General features: G+C 36.3%; 6 protein-coding genes across 6 annotated transcripts in view; 1 reads left to right on the top strand and 5 right to left on the bottom strand.

Moving 5' to 3' along the window:
* Positions 1 to 21: 21 nt before the first annotated feature.
* LOC100634425 (sodium/bile acid cotransporter 7-A-like) lies at positions 22 to 2425 on the bottom strand. Its single transcript, XM_003383520.3, has 12 exons — positions 2273 to 2425; positions 2134 to 2216; positions 1946 to 2085; positions 1812 to 1887; positions 1692 to 1766; positions 1552 to 1635; positions 841 to 905; positions 735 to 784; positions 628 to 678; positions 522 to 573; positions 370 to 440; positions 22 to 295 (listed from the first exon to the last, which is right to left on the bottom strand). Exons 1-12 carry the CDS (start codon positions 2406 to 2408, stop codon positions 117 to 119), a joined length of 1062 nt encoding a protein of 353 aa, XP_003383568.1. The 5' UTR covers positions 2409 to 2425; the 3' UTR covers positions 22 to 116.
* Positions 2426 to 2428: 3 nt separating this feature from the next.
* LOC100639811 (copper-transporting ATPase 1-like) lies at positions 2429 to 9639 on the bottom strand. Its single transcript, XM_020007432.1, has 22 exons — positions 8742 to 9639; positions 8513 to 8693; positions 8250 to 8416; positions 7892 to 8053; positions 7763 to 7833; positions 7556 to 7715; positions 7388 to 7498; positions 6743 to 6862; positions 6608 to 6702; positions 6512 to 6560; positions 6321 to 6429; positions 6095 to 6219; positions 5873 to 5998; positions 5326 to 5541; positions 5067 to 5249; positions 4797 to 4994; positions 4145 to 4268; positions 3731 to 3873; positions 3582 to 3671; positions 3405 to 3524; positions 3136 to 3356; positions 2429 to 2953 (listed from the first exon to the last, which is right to left on the bottom strand). Exons 1-22 carry the CDS (start codon positions 9600 to 9602, stop codon positions 2707 to 2709), a joined length of 3879 nt encoding a protein of 1292 aa, XP_019862991.1. The 5' UTR covers positions 9603 to 9639; the 3' UTR covers positions 2429 to 2706.
* A 48-nt stretch (positions 9640 to 9687) lies between these two features.
* LOC100639684 (activating signal cointegrator 1 complex subunit 1-like) lies at positions 9688 to 10959 on the top strand. The gene has a single exon (XM_003383560.3). It carries the CDS (start codon positions 9715 to 9717, stop codon positions 10888 to 10890), a length of 1176 nt encoding a protein of 391 aa, XP_003383608.1. The 5' UTR covers positions 9688 to 9714; the 3' UTR covers positions 10891 to 10959.
* Positions 10960 to 10987: 28 nt separating this feature from the next.
* On the bottom strand, positions 10988 to 12349 carry LOC105316500 (TNF receptor-associated factor 2-like). Its single transcript, XM_011411431.1, has one exon. It carries the CDS (start codon positions 12347 to 12349, stop codon positions 10988 to 10990), a length of 1362 nt encoding a protein of 453 aa, XP_011409733.1.
* A 47-nt stretch (positions 12350 to 12396) lies between these two features.
* LOC109591788 (uncharacterized) lies at positions 12397 to 15703 on the bottom strand. Its single transcript, XM_020007435.1, has 7 exons — positions 15384 to 15703; positions 14735 to 15329; positions 13941 to 14680; positions 13464 to 13896; positions 13327 to 13414; positions 13099 to 13260; positions 12397 to 13032 (listed from the first exon to the last, which is right to left on the bottom strand). Exons 1-7 carry the CDS (start codon positions 15445 to 15447, stop codon positions 12838 to 12840), a joined length of 2277 nt encoding a protein of 758 aa, XP_019862994.1. The 5' UTR covers positions 15448 to 15703; the 3' UTR covers positions 12397 to 12837.
* A 96-nt stretch (positions 15704 to 15799) lies between these two features.
* Positions 15800 to 19877, bottom strand: part of LOC100639559 (Bardet-Biedl syndrome 7 protein homolog) — an 8627-nt gene continuing 4549 nt past the window's right edge. The window contains exons 9-19 of the mRNA XM_020007437.1: positions 19671 to 19801; positions 19029 to 19201; positions 18111 to 18294; positions 17794 to 17895; positions 17674 to 17736; positions 17290 to 17594; positions 16486 to 16595; positions 16243 to 16407; positions 16122 to 16184; positions 16027 to 16067; positions 15800 to 15984 (exon numbers count right to left, since the gene is read on the bottom strand). Of these exons, the coding sequence (XP_019862996.1) occupies positions 15889 to 15984; positions 16027 to 16067; positions 16122 to 16184; positions 16243 to 16407; positions 16486 to 16595; positions 17290 to 17594; positions 17674 to 17736; positions 17794 to 17895; positions 18111 to 18294; positions 19029 to 19201; positions 19671 to 19801 (1433 nt within the window). The 3' untranslated portion in view covers positions 15800 to 15888. The remainder of the gene's footprint in view (positions 15985 to 16026; positions 16068 to 16121; positions 16185 to 16242; positions 16408 to 16485; positions 16596 to 17289; positions 17595 to 17673; positions 17737 to 17793; positions 17896 to 18110; positions 18295 to 19028; positions 19202 to 19670; positions 19802 to 19877) is intronic.

Here is a 19877-nt window from a genome sequence, read left to right as displayed (position 1 = left end):
TGGCAATAAAATCATCATTAATTTTATTTATACAATTTTAAATAATCTTATTATTAAGAATCAATAACAACTACATGTCTAAAATGTAAAAATTATTACCCATAATATCTGAGGAGTTATACGATAGGCCTGTCATCATTAGTAGTAGAAGTCTCTTCTCCCTGGACCCAAGATTGGAGCATAGAGACAAGAGAGCTTCCCAGTAGTATCTGTGTAGGATGATAAATGAGAAGGGGAAGAGTGAAAGAACTTAAATCAGGCGAATCAACAAATACTATCTTTAATATTGGAATACCTGCAAAAGAAGCAGAGAGAAAGAGAAAGAAGGAGAGGAAAAAAATGGTACTACTGATTAATAATTAAGCATACCAAGTGTGAGAGATTTGTGTGTTGAACAGAAAAAGACAGCAATCCTATCCTTACGATTGAAATCACTGACACTATTAAGAACAAAAAACAAAGTATTGCTATAGCTTGAGCTCAAGGTGGTAAAAAGAATGCAAAACTTGTCGAAATCTTACAATGAAGAAAGGAAAGCAGCTAAACCGACAAGTAGTAACTGTGTTAAGACAACTAGAGACAATAGAGGGAGAAGATTTTGTTTAACTTTTTAACTATTATACTGACCAAGTATGGCAACAGATACGACACTCCTAATAGAAAAATCACTATCAGTTTCTAAATAATAGTAATAAATAAAATAAATAATCAATTAATAATTATTATGCACTAACTCTTAAATGTGTCACAAAATGTTGTGTAGATTATCAGTAGTAAAATGCAACTAATTGAAAAAGAAAATATCAAATATTAAACTCACTTCTCTCAGCCTCAAAATACCTGCTAATAGTACCAAAAGGAGGCTTCTTCTCTTCAAGCCAATTCTTAACATAATTTCTTGAAATCTAGTAATAATGATGATGATGATAATCCCACAAAGCATGCTCAGTGAGCTAAAAAGCATGCTGAAAAACTGGCATAAGGAGTGACTTTAAAAATTCATAAAAAATCCAAATTTGATCGGAATCGACTCAAACTTTCTACACAACATAAGAACATGCATATGTATCAGATAAAACTATAAAAATGGAGAAATCTCTACTTTTCATTTGTGGCAAAATTTGGCCCGAGACCATGTACTATAGTACAGGGACTTTTACCCGATTTTGGAGCAACTTTAAAAAATCGTAAAAAATTCAGGTTTGATCAGAATCAGCTTAAACTTTCTACACAACATAAGAACATGTATATGTATCAGATAAAAGTATAAAAATGGAGAATTCTCTACTTTTCATTTTTGGCAAAATTTGGCCCGAGACCATGTACTATAGTACAGGGACTTTTACCCAATTTTGGAGCAACTTAAAAAAATTCGTAAAAAATTTAGGTTTGATCAGAATCAGTTCAAACTTTCTACACAACATAAGAACATGTATATGTATCAGATAAAATTATAAAAGTGAAGAATTCTTTTCTTTCCAATTTTGGCAAAATTTGGCCCCAGACCATGTACTACAGTACAGGGACTTCATGTAATTGTACATCACATACCTGTCCTAATATTAATGGAACTAGAACAGTCATCGACAATTTAGTAAATATTGACAAGAATGGGACAGAAGAAGAAGTACCTACCTAATGCATTATATTATAAATGCAATAATAATAAAAATTATTATTATTATACTTACAAATATTAATAATAGTATTGGTGTTACGACAATCCCAATAAAGCTTCCAGCAGCAGAGTTAAAAATAGCAGCTGCCTATGAAATACTAATGACACACCTTTTAAAAACAGTTATAAATACTTCGTTGCCACCCACGGCTTTAGTTAAAATAACAGCAGACGATACAGGAGGAGGCATGCATCCGACTACCTGTAACCTAATGGGCGTGGTCGTCAGTGGGTGTGGCTAACAATGACAATTATTAATGGATGTACCCTTTCAGATATACAGGGCTCATAATGTGTATTGGCTCCAGAATGTGTGTCAATATGAATATTAGGACCGGTATGAAGAGCAATGTAAAAGACTGGATGAACAAGTGTAATCTAACCTGACCCAGGGCACGCTTTAACTCCTAAGAAATATTTATAAATAAAACATTATTTTAAATAATAATTGCAACCTCAGATTTTAATGATAGACCACTGTTGAAGAATATAAGGGACACAGCAATGTATTTGACAGTGTATTCTGGCCTAAGAGGACCTGTAAATATTATAATAAATTTTAAATTAAAATGCATTTTATCTTTAGTTTCTTACCGTGTTTGGCTCCAAGAGGAGGGTATATTTTTGCAAAAGCAATAACTATCACTATACTGAGGAGAAACCATCTCTTCTTGATCTCCTCAACAAGAGAGAAACGGGGAACTGCTGAATGCTTTGGAGATTCCGCCATTTTAATAATGTGGGTGTAGATTTAAATGTATAATCCTCATAAATGTTTTTTTTTAATTGCCAAAAATGCAGCCACTAAAATAGTACAATAATGATAATAATAATAATAATAATAATAATAATAATAATAATAATAAACACATCATTTTAACGTATATATAAGTTGGACATGTATACAAAGAGACATAAACAAAGCTCATACAAGATAATAGACAATAAAATGAATCATAACAATAATAATAATAGATACACGTTCATTATTTTGATAAAACAGCAACATTAAGAGAGAGAGGCTATAGTTAAGCAGGAGTTTCATAATAAACAATCTCGTCGTGATCTTCTTCATTATGTTTAGACCAACGAACAGCCATTGGGATTGGGCTAACGCTACTATTAAAAGAAGAGAGAGAAGGAACTAGAGAAGGGGTTAAAGAAACATAAGAATGTTGGGAGGCATTGGGCTGGAGTCTTGGTATGGCACGTTCACAGTCCTCCAGTGTAACTTTACGGTAAGGCTTACAGCAGTGCCTTCTATTGAACAGATCACTAGAGAAGAAACATCAAAGAATATACATGCACAGTGCTAACAATTCTACTACTTATATATTATGGTAATAATCTTTTCAATTCTCTCTTTTCTCCCATCTTTATTCAATAATTAATCTTTTATGTCTTTTCTTAACCCTCTCTCTCCTCTCTCTTTCTCTCTCTCTCACACACACACTTACACTTTAAGCAGTAGTGAACTAGCAACAACAGTAACAGAGGAAAATGACATTGCCAGACTTGCCATCCAAGGCTCCAATACAATCCCTATTGGGACAAACATCCCAGCTGCTAAAGGGAGCCCTATCACATTGTATATGACCGCCCAGAAGAAGTTTAACTTAATGCGATGCACAGTCCTTTTTGAGAGCTTAATGGCTGCAATGACATCAATTAGATTGTTCTAGAAAAAAGATCAACTTATATAATAGTTGCTATTATTCATTTTTACTTTAACTAGTACAATATCAGCTGCTTCAACAGCTACGTCAGTTCCAGTACCAATAGCAATACCAACGTCTGCTTGAGCTAATGCTGGAGAGTCATTTATACCATCACCAACCATAGCAACCTGAGAGAGAGAGAAGAGAGATGGTAATAGTAAGAGTAAAGGAGGCTTGGTACCTACCCTATATCCAGCTGCTTGTAATTCCGATACTTTGTTCTTCTTATGAGAAGGAAGTACTTCAGCAAATATCTCACTGTTCCTAATACCAACCTATAAGTAATAATAATAAAATAATAAATAATAAATAATAAAAATAATAACTATCATACTTCATCAGCAATAGCTTGTGCAGTCCTCCTATTATCACCAGTTAACAGTAAGACTCTTAGTCCCATCCTTTGCAGTGTATACACAGCCACTGATGCTTCTGGCTTTACACTATCAGAGATACACACTTGACCAAGCAAGAGGCCTACAGTACATTGTAATGGAGGATGAAATAATAGTAGAGAGAGAGAGAGAGGTACATGTACATGCATTATGTAAATTGTAGAGCAACAAAAAATGAGCAGTATAGGATAATAGGAGCTCATATGTTAATATTGCATATGGTGACTCCACAATTGCAATGTAGTAACTGGCAGTTTTATATTGGGTATTTTGCAACCATCTGTCATTGAGGAGAGCCACCAATTGCCAAAGAATATACTGTACTAAAGGACTCTCTCTACTGTTTCTATTACCATTAACAGCGACTAGCACTACAGTCTGTCCATTCTCTTCGTAGCTAACGATCTCTTCTTCGACTTGGGGGCTGGATATGTCAATGTGATTGTCTCTCATCCAAGATCTGTTACCAATAAATACCTATACAAATAAACAACAATAAACAAACAAGAATAAACAAACAACAACAACAATACTCATGAAAATAGCACAAGTTAAATTACAGTACATAAACAAACAAAGAGCTCATTCAGTATTGTATAACTAGATGTGATACATTATTTACTTATGTATTTCTAATATTAAATTAGGGCTCATGCATTGCACAAGCCCTTCCAAAAAATTGCTCAAGTTTATGATTTGCCATTAGCTCACACAAACATACATACATACATACCATGCTGCTACCTCAGTCAGTGGATATGGAGCTTCTTATAAATGCAAGCAACATGCTCAGGCAATCGTGGTTGTCTAGTTTATGCTAAATAATGACATTCATTATACTTAATATTCATAATAAATAAACACTCATCACCAACTTATAAAACCAGATGATGACTATAATTTAAGCTGTTTGCTGAAACCCTTACCCCCCAAAATAACCTCCTATAACTATTGTGATACAAGTGTATGTTACCAGTACAGTAAAAAATCTGGTAGTGCTTTTACTTTGTATTCTTCATTGGTACCAATGGATTTAGAAGCATTTACAATATCTTTCCTCTTTAGTCCTTTAATGATGTTCTCATCTTTATTCTCTCCTCCTTTGCCTCCTTCACCTGCCAGTGAGGAGACAGTACAAGAAAGACCCTTCCCTGGGACAGCTTGGTAATCGACACAAGAACCACCAAAAGAATCACCAAGAATCTGGAGAGAGAGAGAGAGAGAGAGAGAGAGAGAGGGAGAGAGTAAGAGAAAAAAGGCATTATATTTTCTTACTTCTTTAGCGTATGCAGTGATTGCTTCTCCCAGTGGATGTTCACTGTTGCTCTCAGCCACACCCACTATTGATAAAAACCGACTGAACGAGCAGACAGTGGGTGTGGTGTATAGCACAATATGAGATACAGCTGGTTTCCCGTGAGTTAGGGTACCGGTTTTATCAAAAATAACAGCTTTAACCTAGAAGGTTTTAATTAAAATCAACGTTAATAGGACAAAAATTATAATAATTTTTCAAACCAATACATGTACATACTTTGTGTGTTGTTTCTAGTGGTTCCCCACCCTTTATAAGAATCCCATTACTAGCTCCGATTCCAGTACCAACCATAACGGCAGTGGGTGTGGCTAGGCCAAGAGCACACGGACAGGCTATTAGGAGAACAGCGAGGGCGTGTGTGAAGGCGTGGCTAATATCGTAGCAGTTGGAGGAGTCATGGTCAGACTCCGTGTCATTGGAATCACAATGATCCTAATTATTACATTCATAATAATTTAATAATAAAATAAGTACATGTTAATAGTACATGTACATGCACCTCTCTCACTGACACAACATACATGTACATGTACATGTACATGCATAATGATTAATGAAACTCAAAATGGAATTAAAGCAGGGATTATGCAAGAGCACTTTCCCATTCAAAAATTTTCTAAACATCTTTTTTTATTTTAGTCAACAGTTACATGATTCACAAGCCCTTTATAAATGCATGCAACATGACAAGGCTATCGTGGGTTGCCAAACTAATGCTAATGATATTCATTAGCACATCCTGTGTTAACAGTGCTGCACTTACATGGGCTCCAGAGTGGTCTCTCACTTGATAAGCAATCAACCAGCAGACAAAAGTAATGAAAGATAGGATTAGAATGAGAGGCACAAAGTAACCAGCAATCCTGTCAGCTATACGCTGTATAGGAGCCTGAGAGAGGGAGGAAGGGAGAGAGAGAAATAGAGAGGGGGGAAGAAGAGTGAAAAGCACAAAATTAAATTAATCCTCTCTCTCTCTTGCTCTTACTTTTGAAGTCTGGGCTTCTTCGACAAGTCTGACAATTTGAGACAGCATGGCGTCAGACCCAATGTGAGTGGCTTTAATCAAAAGGACACCATTTTGATTCACCGAACCGCCAATCACTGAATCACCTAAAAGGAGAACAGACATTATAAAAACTCTCTCCATCTTTCTCCATCATCTCTCTATCTCTATAATATAAATACTGTATGCATAATAGATTTATATGTACCAGGCTTTTTTGATACGGGCATTGATTCACCAGTAATTAGAGACTCATCAGTTTTTGATTGGCCTTCAAGAACAATGGCATCTACTGGGACCTTTTCTCCTGGTCTCACCTATAAAGTTATATATGGTAACACTGTTCTATATTTAGTAACAAATGACATATACAAAATGGTACTATTAATAGTAACTCACTCTAATTTTATCTCCTCTCTGCACTAGCTCTACCGGTATCATCTCCTCGCTAGTTATTAATAGTTATAATTATTAATTCATTAATGAAATACTTACACTTCATCGGTGGGCGGGTAAGTGGGTGTGGTCACTAATCTAGCCTCAGTTGCTTGCAATGACATTAATTTTGCGAGCGCTTCGGACGTCTTACCCTAAAAAACCTCATTAATTAGATAATTATGGGATCCTTACCTTCGCAATGTATTCAAGCCAGCGTCCCAAGGATACAAACATCAATAGCATGGGTGGAGTTTCAAAAAAGGTCTTCATGTGCTTTCCAGTCACAAAAGCAGAGACAAAAACAATAATAACCTGAAGAGAAGAGAATAAGAGAGAGAACAGACAGTGAGATGATGTCTTTACAAATGTACATGAAGTTTCCAGTGAGTTATGGCAGTTTTAAAAATATACCAATTTCTGAGAATTTCCCTGTACTATAGCCCAGGTTTTTTTCCAAAAAATGGCCCAAAAATGACTCCCAATTTTTATTACATTTTCTAATACATATTGATGTCCTTATGCTGTGTAGAAAGTTCGAGCTGATTCCGACTTCAACTTTTCAAGTTATGGCCATTTGAAGAAATGGGCCAAAATCTGAAAAGTTCCCTGTACTATAGCCCATGGTTTTTCCAAAAAATGGCCCCAAAATGACCCCCAATTTTTACTAAATTTTCTAATACATATTGATGTCCTTATGCTATGTAGAAAATTTGAGTCAATTCTGACCTCAATTTTTAAAGTTATGGCCATTCAAAAAATAAACCAAAATATGGCTGATACCATTATGTACACAATACATGTACATGTAAAGGAGTAACAGCATGTCCCTGAACTTACAGAGTAAACGAAGGCTATGGTGGTAGCCAGTGCTATTAGTACGTCCATGTTAGCTGAACGATGCTTCAGTGATTTGTAGGAAGACACATAAAACTGATAGCCACCAAAAATCTAAAAAAAATTAAAAAGACCATGTACATGTATTGATACTCATATAGTGTGCATTACTTGAATTATGGTTGCTAGTGTGAATAGGATAACCTCTTGAAGAGTAACTCCACCGTATATCTTAGGCCAGTTAACCAAGTCTTTATCGAAAACGTTAGCAAAAGCAACAATGACGGTTGGTATACCGAGAATAAGAGAAAGAAGGAAAGTACACTTCCACCTAATGAAAGAAGAGAGAAATGAAAACAGTGTAACTTTAATTTCTACCTTCTAATTTCTGATGAGTGGTTAACCCCAGTACCATCCTTTGATGCTAGCTGTGCCCTAAAACCAAGTTTCTACAAAAATGACGATTAATTAAAAGAGTCCCCACCCACCAATAATTAATTCCTATACCTTTATTATATCGATGATGTCACGGGGTCCTATAAAAGCCGGATCAAACTCGACGTGGGCGCGGTTTGTTGTCAAGGCAACCCTTGCCTTCTCAATCCCGTCGGTCGCATGAAGTGTCCTCTCGATGAGATGAACACAAGAAGAACAAGTCATACCAGTCACCTACACATAATGGAAGATATGACCAACATAGTAATGTTATATGTACATTTTTATGTACATTTATATACATGTACATGTACTAGTGTTGATTTAGATGATGAATGTGGGCACAATAGCTACAATAAAAACTAAAACTAAAACCCATTTAGCGAGGTGCTTCTTTTACAAAAACTAACAATATTTTAAGTACATTTACCTCAAGATCAACAGTACCAGATTCAAGCCCCTCTCCCTGAGAGAGTAACTGTGCGTTGTATCCCAGACCAAGTATAGCTGATGATATCTTATCGGGATCAGTCACATTCGGATCATACGAGACATCTGCCTTTTCAGCCAACAGAGCAACAGTAGCTGAGTATACACCTTTGGAATGAGAGAAAGAGATGCCAAATTAAAGTGAAAATAGTACAAATCACATTACATGTACATGTACATGTACGTCTTTGTGCTACTCATTACCAGGTTTGCTTGCCAAGTTCCGCTCAATTTTGCTGACACATGAAGAACATGTCATTCCAGTGATCTTGTACTGGGCTTTCTTAGACTCCGGACTAGAGGCTCTCTTTAGGGCGTGTCCAGAGGCGTGGTCTCTGTAAGGAGGGAGGCTGCTGTCGCTTAATATGACAATCTCGTTCTCTTTCTAAAAAAATAGAAAAATTATTATCAATTTAAAAAAATAATCTCTTACTCTTTTCGCTTTCTTTCTTTGAGGTACTTTGCTGTCATAGTAACTAGCCCCACCCACTCTTCCCTCGGGCATGTCTGTCACTTTAAATTTCGAGTTGAGTCCCTCTATCACTTCCCTGAGGTCGTCAACGGCCACCAGTTTACCGTTGTACTGGACCGTGGCTTCTTCATCGGAGAGTGAGACGTGGGCACTGACCACGCCTATGTGAGAGGTGAGAGCAGCTGTGATATTAGAAACACAGGAATTACAAGACATCCCTTTAATCCGTATGTAAACGAGTTTGATGGGTTCTTCGTCCGAGGGAGAGAATGAAACACGTCCATCGTCAATGACTACATTTGGCTCTAGTACGTTTGGTTCTAAAATGGCCGGGGGAGAAGAGGGAGGAGACTGAGGGGGAATAGGAGAAAGAGGAGAAGGGGGACGTTGTGGGTGTGACCATTTCACTTCAGCATCAAACCCCATGTCGTATACAGCTTTGGCAATATCACTAGGTGTGGTTTGAGAGGAATCGAATTCGACAAAAGCTTCTTTATGATGAAGACAGACAATAGCTCCAGACACACCTGGTTGTCCCGGGAGTGTATTCTGAATGAGTTTAACACAAGATTGACATGTCATGCCTTCGACTGAGAGTAGGATCACATGACTGGTGGAGAAAGAGAGAGGAGATGAGGTCTTTAGAACGATCTCTTTGTCTTGATGGTGTTTTAAAATGGCGTCATTTAAAGAGGTAGAGCCCTCGGGAGACGTTGATATCACTCTTTCCTCTGGCCCTATCAGTCGAGCAGAGGAAGAGAGAGCTGGAGGAAATCCTTCAGAGCAATAGATACAAACTTCGAGGGATGAAGAGCCAGCCATTGTTTTTTTTTTGAGATAATTTTTAGCTGAGAGTGAATGGGTGTGGCTCTAATCTATTTGCCACGCCCATCTGGATTAGGTCTAGGTGTGGCTACTGGTTATTAAAGAAAAAATGGCGACTTCTTCCAAAGCTCGTTCACAGCCTTCCCTTCCCTCGGCAGAGTATATACTCTCTCCTTCAGGTCGTAGTGATATAATGAGGCCCACACTCATCAAGTACGGGGACAGAATATTCAGAAAAACGACTGGTCGCTCTGTTCCCATTCCTCCTTCAGGAGCACCCTCACGTCAGTGGCCTCTAGAAGAAGATGAAATGGAGGAAGACGAGCCTAAATGCTCAGCAGAAAAAGAAGAAGAGGAAAGAGAGCTTGTTGGTTCTAGGAAGTTACGCAGTGGAGAGTATGAGCTCTGTCTCCCTACTCCGCCTGTTTTCTTTAAGTATATAATTGGACGAGAGGGTAATACAAGACGTGGGATTGAAAGGGACACAAAGTGTAAACTTGTCATACCAAGGCAAGGTCAATCGGGGCCTCTGGTACTCATAGCTCCTAATAAAAGGTCTCTTATATCAGCGAAACAAAGGATTGATGTCATAGTTTGGTCTAATAGAGGCAAAGAGGGTATCACTCATTTCTTATGTATTGATCTCAATTCAAGTGATATAATGACTAAATTTGAAGATTTCATGAAAGAAGTTAAAGCATTGGTACCATCTATCGACGAAGAGCTCTTTCAGAAACCAATCAAGCTTCACATAACCTTGCCTGTATTCTATCTATTCACCAAAGAAGAAGAGACAATGGCTGTGCAAGAGATACATAAGATCCTACCTAAGGCAATCGATAAGCTTGGGACATCACCAGTCACTATATCTCTGCAAGGTTTAGAGTGCATGAATGATGATTACTCATCAGTTAATGTCCTGTATGCTAAAGTGAAGCTAACTGACAGCTCCTCAAGGCTCCAGGAATTTGCTGATACTTTACAACAAGAGTTAGCACTCTCTCTGCCTGATCACATACAAGTCAGAGAAGGAAGGAGTGGAATTAAGTTGCATGCAACTGTAATGAACTCAAGCTTCAAAGATGCACCTCCTGTTTCTCATTCTAATAATAGGAGAGGATATTACAAGAAGGAGAGGTTTGATGCTAGTGAGATAATGAAGCATTTGTCTCAGTTTGAGTTTGGGTGTCTGCCACTGTCAGAGATACGTTTGTTAAATAGAGGAGAAAAAGATCCTAGCACTGGATTGTATAAGTGTACTGAAACATTTAAACTAATACAATAAAATCACTGAAAAACTATTGTGTTGTTGTAAAAAAGTAAAAACTATTCTCAGTAATATTAGTTCAATGTATATCAAAGTCAAAATAACTGCTTCTAGTCTAAACATAAAAAGATCCTGATAGCCAAGGCTTAGTTGTAGAAGTGGCATTGATGCTAATTCTAAAATATAGTGTGTCATCTTTAAGATATGTGCAGGTACTGCTTTGGTGTGTATCTAACTCTATATGGGACACAAATAAATCAATTCCACAACCACTTTCACTATCTCTTTGTCTGGCAAATTCTGGTATTGTTTCGTCATAGTAATAGGTATGTACTACATGATTTTCATCATCAAGTTGGTTGAGCAATTCTATAGTTACATACCCTACAAAGGGCCACTCTAGTGTGTCATCATTATCTCCTGTAACGAACTGAGTAAAGCAAGAAACATAGCCAAGACTCTTTTTGCTGTGTCCATTAGTGTAGACTACTAGTTTGACCTTGTAACCGCCTGGTGACGTATAAAATGAAGAACTTTTCCACGTTTCACTGTTATTTCTCTTGTGTTCAAATTGAGTCACTTTAAAGACTTTTATGTATGTCTTTCGTTTTGTCTGTAGTGCTTTGATGTCACTTTTAATGCATTCAACCTCAGCATTCACCAATTTCTTAATTGAATTAGTACTTGGAGTCTTGATAGCTTTGATGTCTGATTTTAATATACTTATATCCTCTTGAAGAGATTTGACTTTCTCCACTGCCAACCGGAGGTGTTCATTTACCGATTCCTTGTTGTGTATATCTTGCTCTTCACGTTTCATTTCCTTCTTGCACCCCACATTACTATACTCACATGAGACAATAGTTTTACAGCAGATTGTAATGTGACCTTCTAATGCACGTCGTGGTATCATTTGATCACATTCATCATTGCAACACTTCACAGGATATTTAAGGCAACTTTCAAGATGAACTCCTTCTATATACCCGTAACTGCCCTCCTCTTTACAATACTGACAAACCACAAGGCGTTTGACACAACTATCCGTTAAATGCAACTCGAGTAGCTGTCTCTGTACCTTTTCCCCACATCTATTGGTGCAATCAAGCAACTGATAAGGACACGTATTGAGATGAGCTTCAATATCACTTATCACTCCTACCCATTCACACTCACCAGGACAATAAACTATTAAAGATTTTATCTCTCGATCAGCTCTTCCGTCCTTAAAATAATTGCCTGTCAATGGTTGACGACACGTTGGACAGTTAAAGTTTCCTTCTCCTTTTTCTTTTAGCTGTAAAAGGCAGCTGTGACAGTAGATATTGAAACAGCAAGTAACTTGTTGAGGATCTCTTGCTGGCAAAGTGCAGATGTAGCAAACAAATTTATTAGGAGGATCCCCATCAACGAAAACATAACTGTATCCACCATGAGCAGCATCACTAGATTCAGAGAAAGATGAAGATGTTGCCATTTTATTTAAGACTTCAGAATCAGAGGTGTGGCCTTGTCTTGTAGGCGTGGTTAAAATGGCGGAAGGTGGTAAAGGTGAAGATGGCCTTTCAAAGAAAGAATTGGAGCCTTTATTGCAGCCAAATGTAGTAGCAGCTTTCCTCTCTGGAGTGGTGCTAGCTAATTTCAACAAGAATCTCCTCCTAGGGTTCACCATGGGCGGTATAGCAGGAGTTTACTTACAACAAACATTTCCATCACAGTTTCCTAATGTTAAGGAATACTGGGAGAAACTAAAGAAGCAATGGAAGAACACATCATCATCATCTAATAAATAATTAATTAGTTGACAATGGTACTAAAATAGTTTGACGTTATTTTTGTTTTAAAATTATATCAAAGTGTAATCATTTCAAACAAGAATAAGATGTATACATGTATAGAAAGGCAAAAATAAGAAACTTTATAAAAATAATTAGAATACGCTACATAATAAGTTAGAAAATAACTTTAATGCATCCTTCTTGGACGCTTCAACAAAATAGGTTTATCTGGAACTATTCCATCAATTACTAATGGATGCTCTTCGGGCGGATCCATTTCATCATTATAACCAGTATGAAAATGTATTGTTGGGAAAATCTCATTTTGCAACTTCCAAACTTTTGGTTGGAGCTCAAGAGTATCAATTTCCTTCTTTTCAATCTGTATGATATTTGATATTTAACATAGTTTAATATTAATTATTCATACATTATTTGTTCAACTTACGGTTTGAGGGATTTCTCCTATAGGAGTTACAGTCCATCCTTTAGTTTCAATAATGTCACGACAATTGCTTAATTTAACAGCTTGCTCATCACCATCTGGTACAGTAGCAAAACGAAACTGATACAAATAATCAGAATCAATTGATAGTCTTTGCTGAGAGAACTATGTAAGGAGTAATTGTAAAATATATGTACATGTATGTAAACTTGTAAAGGTCATTGATTCTACCTTTAAATGAGGTTTAAGGTTTTTAAAGAATGTAATATCAAAATTCTCTTGTAATTGTTGCACTAAAGCTGTATATTTCATTAACTCCCTATCAAAAAGGATATATATTATAGAAAAATAGCATCAAGCAAGCTTACAATGGTCCTTTATATAATATACACAAAAAACAGCTTTCTTTCCGTGTGATCGATCCAGAAGTTTCACCAGGCCAAAACACACCTTCATTGCTCACTGGAGAAAATGGTAGCACCCTATTCATTATATCAAGTGTGGCAGTAGCAAAGCAAAGATCCTTTGCTATTGACACATCATTGACATCAACACAGTGGTCTAGTGTAATGGTTGCAGACTCCTTTATCCCTACTGGTAATTTGATGTCATACATGGCACTGACAAGAGTGTAGCCTTCTGGTAGAGCAATAGGACCAGAGAATATAGTGTGAACTGTGATAAAACTATTGGCTGGTGCAAGTGGAATGTGTATTTTATAACCATATTCAATTCCATTACAAAAAGCAATCTGGCCTCCAGTAATTTCATGCTTCTTTGCATCAATCTTGATGCACATACCTATAAACTTCAATTAAAGTCACAACATGTAAATTTCATAATACCTTTAAGCATTTCTTCAGCTTGACTAATCAGCCATTTGATGACTTTGTTATTGTCAGCCCTCCCAGACTTGTCTTTATTTGACTTGTGTATATTATAGCTGTGATAAGCAATGAAACCTACATCTAATGGAACTGTCACTGCTAATGAGACTCCAGCTAATACCATCCCAGCAACACGTCCACCAGTACGCAGAGCCAATGCAGCACCTTCAACTGCACCTTCTGTTGCAATTGCAACACCAGCACCAATACGACTAGCATCAGCAATGCCCATGGCACTCCCAGCAGCAGCAAAACCAGCAAATTGTGAATAAGGAGATGTATATTTATTTGCATGCACTTCCTTCTCATGCTTCTTAGCAACTTCATTGATGGTTAAGCTAAGCTGTTGATCGAAGACAATGTGCTCTTGAGCATACTTTAATCGCTTGTTAGCTAGCACTTTAGAAACTATAAAAGCACCAATGCCACCAGCAGAGGCCAATGCTCCAACAGCACCACCAGCTACAGATACTCCAATTGAAGCACCAAATGTAAATGGAGCTAGTGCTATACCAGTAATAGTTAAACTCCCTCCTATGACTGCGCCTGCAACTGAAGTAGCTATTCTGGCTAATCTCTCATTCCTAACAATGGACATAACTTCATCTTTATTCTTCAATATTACATCAACTGTTTCAGTTCGTATGGGATACCATAGTGAGCGAAGAAGCAACAGATGATCACCAAGACAAATGTTTCTATAAAGAATTAATAATTAATGCCTGTACATAATCATTAATACAAAAAGTTACTTTAATTTATCAATAATGAGCTTGTCAGCAATGTTGCCATTCTCCTTAGTTTTTGAACCATTCATTTCTTGTATTGTTGCAAAAATATCTTGAATACTCTTTTGATTAAAACATTGCGCCAAAGTTTCAACAGCAAAGGAGAAGTCTGGATCATTGTGTGCAATAGCGAGAGCAAGTGAATTGCTAGGGTAATCGGGCAAAGTTGGCTGACTTTTGTTTTCATCATCAAGGTAAGCTATATCAAAGAAAAAGACTTTCGAGATTTCTGACAGTGGCGACTGATCATCATAAAAATACTGAAATATTTTTTCAAAAGGCACAACTGTATTGTTGGCATCATAAAGCTGAGGGGTCATCCCTTTACTGAGAAATATCAGAGCAAACATCGAAAGCTGAGAATGATCAACATCATTCTTGAATGCACGAAGAAAATTATCGATTGTGGCAGAGCTGAGATTGTTCAAATAAAGGACACAAAACCCAGAACCTTCTAACACTTCATGAAGAGCTTTTGCTTGCTCATTCAATTTTCTAGTACCATCCTCTTCTATCTTTGCTTCTCCACAATTATCAATAATTATAGCAAAACGAATGCCTACAAATAAGACACAGTAAAAATAGTGTTTTATTCCTACATTGACTGATTTACTATTTATGTTCCTTCTATCTGTAACAGTTCTTTCCTGATCCTTTTTGACTGGTACCTCTGTCATCCTTAGTAAATGAACCGGCTGTAACTACATGTAGCTTGGACAATAACGTATGCATGCCCCTGATCTAATGCTTTTTATAAGATAATGCTAATGGAAAAAGGGCATGCCCCAACTTCTCAGGAAAAGTTTTAAACAAAATTGTTAGTTTAGTTTCCATTATGAGATACAACAATAATAGCTGTTACTTTTCCAACCTATATTACCTACTATGGAGTTTTCATAACACTTGACCACTCACTTTTCTTTCTCTTCTACATGTATATCACTGATAACAATTGTGACCATGCATGGAGTCACTTCATGTTAGCTTATTCCTACTACTTAGGGTAAACGCTATCTAGAAGTTGCTTCCTTCAGTATACACATTCCTTCAATATAACATTAATTAAAGGTAGTTGCGGTGATGAAAAATAGTCAAGTTCTTGTGGGCTCTTTATTATTTCACTTATTTTCCTCAAAAAATTGCAATATATTGTCAATATTGCATTCATCCAATAGTGATAACAATTGTGGAACTTTCTGCTGAACATTAACACCCTAACAGAGAGAGATGATGGAAAGTTATGTATACTCATTTACTTTAAAAGCAGCTCTATCCATAAATAGATCAGTAATAAGTGCTAGAGTAAACAAAAAAAAAATAATGTCATCTCTTTCCATTTCTCTCTCCTTACCATAATATCTATCAATCATTGCTGGTTGTCTCTTTATTTCTTCCTGCATTAATGAAGCATTCTCTAAATACAAAAAGGACAAATGTACATTGTATAATTAACAATAATTACAGGGTCTTACCTAGTATGTACTGGCACTGTGGTGAGAGAAAGCTCACGTCTTTCTCATGAACTTTAAGCTCTTGAAGTGCTTCAATCAGTTGAACGTTTTTAGCTAACATGAGCTGTTCCTCTAGCCTTGGATGAATGAGCTTGATCATGTGAGCAGCACTGTCATCAGTTATACCTGTAGGAAAAAAGAAAAGACAGAGAGAGGGGGGGGGGAGCGAAAGTGTATGTAGGAGAGGATTAAAGGGTCCCTTACTGTGTGTTATTTTAATTGTTATATTCTTCTTAGTTGCTTCTTTGGAAAGGACTTCTTTCAATACTGATATAGTTGAGATATTGTCAGACTTGAAAACAGCCTCTTTCTGCCTATTGATGCAATAATATAAAAACTAATGATAATTTCCTTCACTGTATGTGCATAAAAAGTAATAAAAATTTAGAGGTCACTCAGAAAATTTTTGCTCAAGTATGAATCGACAAAAGCATACATGTAGGTTTTATAGTACAGGGAATTTTTGGGCAATTTTTTCAAACGGCCATAACTCAAAAATTTGAAGTCGGAATTGGCTCAAACTTTCTATATAGCATAAGGGTGTCAATATGTATCAAAAAATGTAATAAAAATTGGGGGTCATTTCAGGGCCATTTTTCAGAAAAAACCATGGGCTATAGTACAGGGAACTTTTCAAATTTTGGCCCATTTCTTCAAATGGCCATAACTTGAAAAGTTGAAGTTGGAATCAGCTCAAACTTTCTACATAGCATAAGGACATCAATATGCATCAGAAAATGCAATAAAAATTGGAGGTAATTTCGGAGCCATTTTTCGGAAAAACCATGGGCTATAGTACAGGGATTTTTTCAAAAATTTGCCAATTTTTTTAAATGGCCATAACTTGAAAAAATCAAAGTCAGAATCAGCTCAAACTTTCTACATAGCATAAGGACATAAAAAACGTAACATACTGTACATGGTAGATGATTGATCAAAACACCAGCTATGATGTACAATGTACATGTAATTATAATTATCTCAATATCTCATGCAGTCTCTTCCTACCTGTAAGTGCACTGTAACTGGGTCTGAGTAAAAGACGACTTAAACTGAAGCGTCACTGTCTCTCCATCAGGAGGACAGTTAGACACTCCAGGAAGACAGAAACTGATCCACGAGTGAATATCAGAAGTACTGAATGGGCCGAGGACCTCAAGAGTATTGCAAGGAAGTGATGAGTCAAAGGAGTGTGTCCTCTGGTGAAGTGATAATGGTTTAATGGGATAGGAGAGGAGCCGGGCAGAACAAGGCTCTAGTTTTGGTGTAACGTACACGTTCAGTGTACCATACTGACCCTCTATTGATCTAACCTGTACATGTACATGTACACGTATGTGTAGATATAGAGAAAGTAAAGTTTTAATATTTAAAAAATATTCTAAATTGTACCTTAACTTCCAAACGTGACGTATACATGCTGCAACGGAGAGTAGCTAAAAGATAGCTACCATTCTAAAAATAAATAAAAAATAAATATTTAAAACATAAAATAATTTATTAATATAATACTTTTGGGTCAGGTGGTGAGTAGCTGATTACAGCAGTGCTCTTCTCAATCTCCTGTATATCAACAGGAACATTGCACTGTAGCAGCAACATATCCAATGGAACCTGAGGACAATAAATAGAGGAAGTAAATACATTTGTACAAGCAGAAAAATAAAGAATAAATAATTAAATCAATGATACATGTAATATTGCATGATATAGTGAAGAGCATAATTGTAAAAAGATAAAAATAATACATAAAATAAATAATTGCTCATAAATACATGCATGCATGTATGTATACATGCATGTATATGTACAATATTGTATTCTTTTACTTGTGTTTCAATGCTTAGGGTGTACCAAGCCTCATCCTTATTAAGAGTAAACTGGTCATTAACTGGTAGCAATGGTAAAGCAGAGACCCCACCACTAGGGCCCCCCTCTCCCCCTCCTTTCATTATGGACTGGTATTTCACATAAGCACTGGATACTTTATCCTCCAAAGACTTGACTTCATTCCTATAGCAATTAATTCATAAACCACAGCATGAGATAATGAATTATGGTCATGCTACAAATATGTCTTTCATTTCTTTGACTGTGTGTGTGTGTTGCGTCTGTCTGCACACACACACACACACATGTACATGTACATGCATATCATTAATGTTCATGCACACATGAACAATTCAATTACATTAAAGTACATTACATGTACGTGTGCATGTGCATGTGTGATGTGATTCCATTCATATTAGAAGTGTATGCATGTATATACATGTACATATACACGTACATCATTATCATACTAATGATTGTTATTACTATAGTGTAAAGATAGTGCTTTTATGTATAATGTCAAGGCTGGCCACACTCAATTAAATACGGCACAACTTCTTGTGATAGATTAATTCATGCAACACTAACATATTGTGTACTGTAGTAATACGATAATTATAAGAATTTTCTAACCATTAATTCACGTGGATCATGTACATGTACATGACTGATTATATGCTTCAATCCCTATGCTACATTCTTTTAATATTTTTCTTTATATTTTTAATACTTCCTTGTTTTAATTTCTCCTTTCTACTGTACATGCATGTACTTTGTATATCTCGGTAATTTTCATTTTTTATAATCAACACGTCACATTTTTGACACCTGATTAAATTTTACCAAGTAGAGGCACACCTTAACACAAGTGTAAAAATACATGTATACATGTACATACGTAGTTTTTTAGTTACTTTAAAGTTTCTAATTTTGCAGCAACGTCCGGTGGGATTTGACCATGCCCCTTAGATTGGTTATCGGACGAGAGTGAGTGTATCTTTCCGCTGTAAGTGGAGACTAGTACCTCGGGAGTGGAGGGTGTGGTCACAAAACCACCGCAAACTGATGCAATGCTCTCACTAAACGTCTAAATAAAAAAATTAAATCAAAAATAAAAATTAAATTAAAAATAAAATTTAACATTAAAGTATACATGTAGTATAATCATTAATAATTATTTAAAATATCTGTTTGCTTTGTGAAGTATGTCAATGCATATTTACATTATATTCTATACACATTTTTACATCAAATTAACATCAGGTTAGATACACAAATTATGATTCTAACACAAACTTTACATAAATTTTTTCCCACTAACATCAAATTGGATTCATTATGTAAATGCATTAAAATTATACATTACAAAAATGCCTAAGGCACACTCACAATACAGCAACAAAATCCAATTAAAAGAGTGGGCGGGTTGACATCTAATTCATTCATGTAGACACAACACATACATGCATCATTAATACACTCCGTATTTATTATTTATATAATGTACATGTACATGTATGTGTGTACATTTGTAGTACTATATACTATCTGTTTACATGTGTGAATTGTATTCTTGGTTGGTTATTTTCATCTAGTGAGTATATCTCCATAACGCCATCAGATCTACCCAGGAGTATATCAGGAACACCAGTAGCAGTGACATCATGGACACCAATACTAGCAATACCTGGAGGAGAGAGAGGGGAGAGAGAGAGGGAGGGAGGGATCGAGAGAGGGAGAGAGAGAGAGAGAGAGAGAGAGAA

This window comes from Amphimedon queenslandica, unplaced genomic scaffold, assembly GCF_000090795.2.
Source record: "Amphimedon queenslandica unplaced genomic scaffold, v1.1 AMPQUscaffold_13509, whole genome shotgun sequence".
In the NCBI taxonomy this organism is placed as follows: domain Eukaryota; kingdom Metazoa; phylum Porifera; class Demospongiae; order Haplosclerida; family Niphatidae; genus Amphimedon; species Amphimedon queenslandica.
This window is presented reverse-complemented; position numbering and strand designations above follow the sequence as displayed.

Bases quoted from the DNA above. Each gene is read 5' to 3' on its own strand.
- LOC100634425 (XM_003383520.3), bottom strand. From the start codon at position 2,408: ATGGCGGAATCTCCAAAGCATTCAGCAGTTCCCCGTTTCTCTCTTGTT. The intron at 1,767-1,811 runs GTATTTATAACT...AGTATTTCATAG, and splicing joins AAGCCGTGGGTGGCAACGAA to GCAGCTGCTATTTTTAACTC. The intron at 441-521 runs GTAAGATTTCGA...TGTTCTTAATAG, and splicing joins GCTGCTTTCCTTTCTTCATT to TGTCAGTGATTTCAATCGTA.
- LOC100639811 (XM_020007432.1), bottom strand. From the start codon at position 9,602: ATGGCTGGCTCTTCATCCCTCGAAGTTTGTATCTATTGCTCTGAAGGA. The intron at 8,694-8,741 runs GTAAGAGATTAT...CTATTTTTTTAG, and splicing joins AAAGAAAGAAAGCGAAAAGA to AAAGAGAACGAGATTGTCAT. The intron at 6,703-6,742 runs GTAAGGATCCCA...GAGGTTTTTTAG, and splicing joins GGCTTGAATACATTGCGAAG to GGTAAGACGTCCGAAGCGCT.
- LOC100639684 (XM_003383560.3), top strand. From the start codon at position 9,715: ATGGCGACTTCTTCCAAAGCTCGTTCACAGCCTTCCCTTCCCTCGGCA.
- LOC105316500 (XM_011411431.1), bottom strand. From the start codon at position 12,349: ATGGCAACATCTTCATCTTTCTCTGAATCTAGTGATGCTGCTCATGGT.
- LOC109591788 (XM_020007435.1), bottom strand. From the start codon at position 15,447: ATGACAGAGGTACCAGTCAAAAAGGATCAGGAAAGAACTGTTACAGAT. The intron at 13,261-13,326 runs GTAGAATCAATG...CTCCTTACATAG, and splicing joins ACCTTAAACCTCATTTAAAG to TTCTCTCAGCAAAGACTATC. The intron at 13,033-13,098 runs GTAAGTTGAACA...AATATCATACAG, and splicing joins TAGGAGAAATCCCTCAAACC to ATTGAAAAGAAGGAAATTGA.